General features: G+C 48.2%; 1 protein-coding gene across 1 annotated transcript; it reads left to right on the top strand.

Moving 5' to 3' along the window:
- Positions 1 to 2,258: 2,258 nt before the first annotated feature.
- On the top strand, positions 2,259 to 2,943 carry LOC309798245 (ferritin heavy chain-like; the record flags this gene model as incomplete). The annotated part of the gene is made up of 1 exon (XM_082646490.1): positions 2,259 to 2,943. Exon 1 carries the CDS (start codon positions 2,305 to 2,307, stop codon positions 2,941 to 2,943), a length of 639 nt encoding a protein of 212 aa, XP_082502616.1. The 5' UTR covers positions 2,259 to 2,304.
- Positions 2,944 to 6,000: the final 3,057 nt, after the last annotated feature.

Raw genomic sequence — 6,000 nt, 5'->3', positions numbered from 1 at the left:
GCGGCCTGCTGAGGAAAAGTTTTGTTCCCTCTCAAACTGTGGTCCTTCATAAATTTTAAAAAAATTTACTTAAGCTTCTTTCCTAGTAGAAGCTGAGCAAGAAGAGACTGTCCTGTATGGCTGGGTACGGGAAAGCTGGCCTCGCCGAAGGTCAGGACTGTGCCGAGAAGGGGGCAGGGGGGTAACTGAGCTGCTACAGAATCAGAACAGCTGTCTGTCCGCACCTCTTTATTCTCTCATTATGTAAACCTGGGAGAGGCCTCAAGAAACCACATGACACAGTGTCCTGTGTATACCCCATTTTATTGACTGAGGTCACTAGGGGTGTAGCTGAGAGTCAGATCTGACTTTACTCCAGTTTCCATATCGTCTTGCACAAGAAGTTTATATCGCAGACTTCAGTTTCCTCGTGCGGGAGATGATAAAAACAATCCTCCCTCACGGAATGGCGAGGATTAGTGAGAAGGCAGGGAATCACCGGGTCTGGTGAGGACTCATCAAATCTTTCACTGGGACTGGCGCCCTGGTCCCCTTGGTTAACTGGTGCTCACTGCGGCCAGGCTCCCGAACCCTGGCCTTCATGGAGAGCACTGCCAGGCAACCCTGCCCCAGGGACTCCAGAGGCTGCGTTTGGGAGCTGAAGCCATCTTCCACCCCCACAGATGTCTCAAACTGGTTGTTCCAGGCCTTTCTGAGCCCACTGTTGTTGCTCCTTTCTCTCTCTCTCCTCTTTTCCAAAGGCGAGGAACTGCTCAGCAAATGAGGTGCTAAGCGCCCGGCGTGCTGTGTGGTGGAGGAGACACACACAGGTCTGGGACTCCCTCCAGTCTACAGCCCTCACACTCCAACACGGAAGGCTAACTGGGACAATCCCTGGACCATCTCCCGAGCTCCGCTGCCAGCTCTGGACCAGTATCCTCCTCTTCGGGGGAGCTGCCCCACACAAACACATCCTCCAGTTCTGTGGTTCCGGGGGCGCCCCCGTTCCTACGTGACCCACATCTCCCTCACCACAGCTGACTGGTTCAGGGGTCAGCCAGTCCCAGTCCCACCCCTTATGCCTCCTGTTGTCGGCTTAAGGCCGGGCACCTGAGGACCAGCCTGGGTTTGTTCCCCAGCACTGAGGGAAATGGAAAAACTTACTCCTTGTGCTTCATGGGTCTTTGAGGGATTTTTCATTCCACTCTCCAGGAGGGAAAAAGGGAGCAGGACTGACATATATTATTGGTGAATTTAGCAAAAGAAATAAGAGCATGATGATTCGGCTCTATCTAGACTGTTTAAGTTTGGGATCTGCATTTGCACCAAGAGGAAATGCTATAAGCTTACAACGGCTTATAACCTGTAGTCATCCAGAACTTCCTTTGGGGAACTAGTCAGGGTAGGCTAACTTCTGTCACAAATATCCCAAGTCTTGCTGGCCTAAGACAGTACATCTTTATTTTTTGTTCTGACCAAGATCCAGTGCACAGTGGTGGTGCAGGCGATGGGGTGATAGTCTCCTTATGTCATTCAAAGGCTCAGGAAGGGAACCCATACGAGAGCAGGTTTCAGATAACCGCAGACCCGCTCAGCAGAAGAGGAAGAAACAAAACAGAACGACACAATCTATTACAGAAGAGATACACGAAAGTCTTCTAATGTCAGAAAATGCCAAGCTTATTGGCACTTGGGATGCTCCCTATCTTACCTACAAGCTCCACACCATGTACCCCGAATAGAAAAGACTCCCTAACTGACACACTGAGCCCCTCCATTCAGAGGAGAAGACTCTTAGTGAAATGGGCGTCCCAACTGTAGATCAGATCCATGCTAGTTACCTTGGCTGATCACATGACTCCTTTACTCCCAGATACGAATGGACAAATGTTTGCCAGATATTTGAGGAAAGTCAAAGAGAAGATCATGATGAACAAACAGGACTATTTCTGGAGAAAACAACAACTATAATACAGGAAACGGAAGAGAACAGTACCAAAAATTACAAATTCATATTCTCAGAATTTTAAGGAAGACAATGGGTTTATAAAATGAGAACAGGGTGCTACAAGAGGGTGCAATTAGAGAACAAGAGAAACTCCTTGGAAACAAGTATTTTTGCAAAGTTAAAAACTTAATAGATACCAGGTGCGCAGGTCAAAGTCACCCTGCCTCACCCAGGCTGTGATGGAACGTGGGAGCAGCGTCCGTGCCCCGCCCACCCCACGTGACCACTTCAGGCAACAGAACCACAAGCCCACCGCCTAACTCCCGTAACGGACACCATTTCCGGTCTGTCCCAGAGCGGCCGCCCTCTTCGACCACATGGGAACGCTCCGAGGCAGCGACCGCAGGCCCCGCGGCTTCGCCTTCACCTTGGCCTTCACGCCCGCCACGATGCCCGTGCTGTCCACCATGAAGCAAGCGCCGCCCTCGCAGGTGCGCCAGAACTACCACCCCGACTGCGAGGCCGCCGTCAACAGCCATTTCACCCTGGAGCTCCACGCCTCCTTCGTGTGCCTGGCCGTGGCCTTTTACCTTGACCGCGACGACGTGGCCTTGAAGCACTTCACCCGGTTCTTCCTGCGCCGCTCCCACGAGCACAGCGGGCGGGCCCAGGGCCTGATGCGCCTGCAGAACCAGCGCGGGGGCCGCCTCAACTTCCAAGACATCAGGAAGCCAGTCAGTGACAAGTGGAACAGCGGCCTCCAGGCCATGAAGTACGCCTTGTTCCTGGAGAACCGCGTGAACCAGAGCCTGCTCCACCTGCACCAGCTGGCCACCGACAAGAGCGACCCCCACCTGCGCCACTTCCTAGCAACTCACTACCTCAGCCAGCAGGTGGCGTTCATCGGAGAGCTGGAGGGTCATGTCACCACCCTGAGCATGATGGAGGCCCCGGATGTCGACCTGGCAGAGTCCCTCTTTGACAAGCTCACCCTGGGCGACAGCGACAAGAACTGAGCCTGGACTGGACCTCCCCAGAGCCACGGGGTGACCAGAGCCCTGGTCACCGTGCCTGCCATGCAGACGGCAATACTGCCCTTGCAGAGAAGTTCGCTTAACTTTTTGGTTTTATGGGGTTTTTTTTGCACCAAGTGCAGGACTCTCTTTTCCTGGACTTTACGTTATCACTTAAGTTTTTTTCTTCCACTTTTTCCGTTTCTTCCAATAAAGTTATTTGGTTCCTAAAGAAATAAAGGTCTCTCCTTGGTTCCTGTGTGCAAATCGCTCACTTTGTAAAACAGGTATCCAGGAGGCTCTCCACCCACCCATGCCACACCCACATGCAGCTCAGGATCTCCACAGAGGGAGGGAGAAGGCATTCCATGGGGCCCTGGAAAGTGCAAAATCCATCTTCCCCTTATAAACAATGTGGGTATATGGGGGGTGGTGAGGTGAGGCCCTGCTGAATGCGGGTGCCTGCGAATAGCAGGAGTATAAAAACACGGTATAAAAATCACAGTAGCGTTGCTTCTGGAGGAATGGGATGGGACAGGGATTAAAGTAAAGGGTCCTTCAACTTTACCTGAAAACTCTGAGTTCACTAAAATATGTAAATGTTAGTGTTTGTTGATTCTGGGAAGCAAGATGGAGACCCCAGAAGCCAGCTTGGCAGGGTCCCTCTTTCACAAGCTCACCCTGAGCAACAGTGATAATGGTAACTGAGCCTCAGGCTGGCCTGCACACAAATATAGGGATGACTCCCTAGTCACCATGCTGGACATGCAGACTGCCCTTACAACACGTGCACATGTAGGTGTTTCTACTGTACTCTTTCTTCCATTAAGGTAACATGGTACCCCAAACCCCAAATTACCTCAATAGAAGGACTGAAAAATATAAGGTCCAGGCTGAAGGTCAATTTGTGATATTGAATATCAAGTAGAATATAGCTCTCTGAAGGTGAAGCCAAGTTACTCTGACTCTGGCTGCTTTGAAGAATGTAGAGGATGAGGACAGTTGAAGCTGAAAGACCAGTTAAGAGATCACTGTAGCAGCCCAGAGAGACAATGGGGGCTTGAACTGCGGTGTTGGTGCAGGAAATGAAGAGATGCAGACAGATTTCAGATGAACTGGATGAGTCTACAGGATCTGCTTTATGGACCAGAGGTGAGGAACGGGAAATGACGAAAATAATCTAGGCTCAAGTTTGGATTTGAACACCCTGGCTGATGGTCGTGCTATTTATTAATCTGGGGGTGTCTGCAGGGAGACTCGAGGGGCTGGGAAGGCGTGTCATGTAAAATCTGAGATGCCTATTAGATACCCAAGAGGAACTGTCATGCAGGTAGCCAGAAAAACGAATCTGGAGCTCAGGGGGATGTCAGGTTTGGAAAAATACATGTGGGACATATTAGCCTATACAATATACATAGATGGGTTGAGGTCATGGAGTAGATAAGCTCACCAGAAAGGAAGTAGAGAGATCATGGCACAGGCGGCCCCAAACCCAGAGCAGCCAACACTCAGAGGATGGGATGAGACACTGGAACACCTAGAGAGCTGCTGGTCCCACTCAGACCACTGCCTCATTCCAGACCGTGGCCACCTGTGTCTGCTCAGAGTTTCTCTCAAAATCAGCCTGTTCTTACTCTCAGTGTGGTCTCTGCTTTCTCCCTTCTCGATGTGGAGAGGCGTGAGCCTATTACCTTGTCTTCTTGACTATAGGCAGAAAGACAATTATTTCCCAGTAAAAGGATTTCCCAAGGAAACGACAGACCTGCTTTTCTATGTTTGGTTTGGTTTTGTCTTTTCTATTCCCATTTTGAAACTCTTCCCCTCTCTCAGTCCATTCTCTATTTGAGCTGATGAAATCTCTTCCCATGTAAACCCTAAGGTTGTCTAGGTCTGAGAAAAAATACTCAAAACATTTACTGAAATATGAACAAGTTTAGCTAAGGAGTCATTTTTTTCTACATTTCCCTATAACGGTGCTTCAATACTTTCTTAAAAATGAGGATTATGGTCCTTTGAGTTTACTTTCCAGAAAATGGTGTTGAATGGTATTTCCCCCTTTACTCTTTTTAGTCAAATTTGTTTTTTCTCACTCTTTCTCTGTCTGCTTTGAAGTCCCTGCTCTCTCTCATACAGTCTCTCTCTCTCTCTCTCTATGTGTGTGTGTGTGTGTGTGTATATATATATATATATATATATATATATACACACACACACACACATACATATGTATATACTGTTCTCCTCTAGGTATCAGGAAGCACTGGCTGAGCAGCTGTTTGTGAGTGTTTACAACTATAAATTGACTGAAGATCCTTCTTACTCTCCTGTTTTGGAGAAGCAGTTCGCTGTCTTGGATCCTTCACCACAGGTTGACTGGATTCAAATCCCAGTTGAGCCACTTCCTAAATTGGGGGAACTTGGGCATGTTATTTCACTTCTCTGCACCTCAGTTTCCTCATATGTAAAACAGGGATAATAAAAGTGTCAACCCCGTTGGAGAAAATATTTGCAAATGATGCGACTGACAAGGGCTTAATATTCAAAATATACAAACAGCTCATACAAGTCAATAACAACAACAACAAAAAAACAACCCTATCAAAAAATGGGCAGAAGACATTTCTCCAAAGAAGACATACAGATGGCCAAGAAGCACAGGAAAAGATGGTCAACATCACTAATTCTGAGAGAAATGCAAATCAAAAGTACAATGAGGTATCACCTCCCACCAGTTAGAATGGGCATCATCAGAAAATCTACAAACGACAAATGCTGGAGAGAGTTTGGAGAAAAGGGAACACTCCTACACTGTTGGTGGGAATGTAAATTGATGCAGCCACTGTGGAGAACAGTCTGTAGGTTTCTTAAACATCGAAAAATAGAGCTACAGCATGACCCAGCAACCCCACTCCTGGGCATATATCTGTAGAAAACTATAATTCGTAAAGATACATGCACCCCAGTGTCCATAGCGGCACTATTTACAACAGCCAAGACATGGAAGCAACCTAAGTGGCCATCGACAGATGAGTGGATAAAGAAGATGTGGTATATGTATAC

Source organism: Mesoplodon mirus, assembly GCF_964341445.2.
Source record: "Mesoplodon mirus genome assembly, contig: HAP1_SCAFFOLD_2373, whole genome shotgun sequence".
NCBI classification, from domain to species: domain Eukaryota; kingdom Metazoa; phylum Chordata; class Mammalia; order Artiodactyla; family Ziphiidae; genus Mesoplodon; species Mesoplodon mirus.
This window is presented reverse-complemented; position numbering and strand designations above follow the sequence as displayed.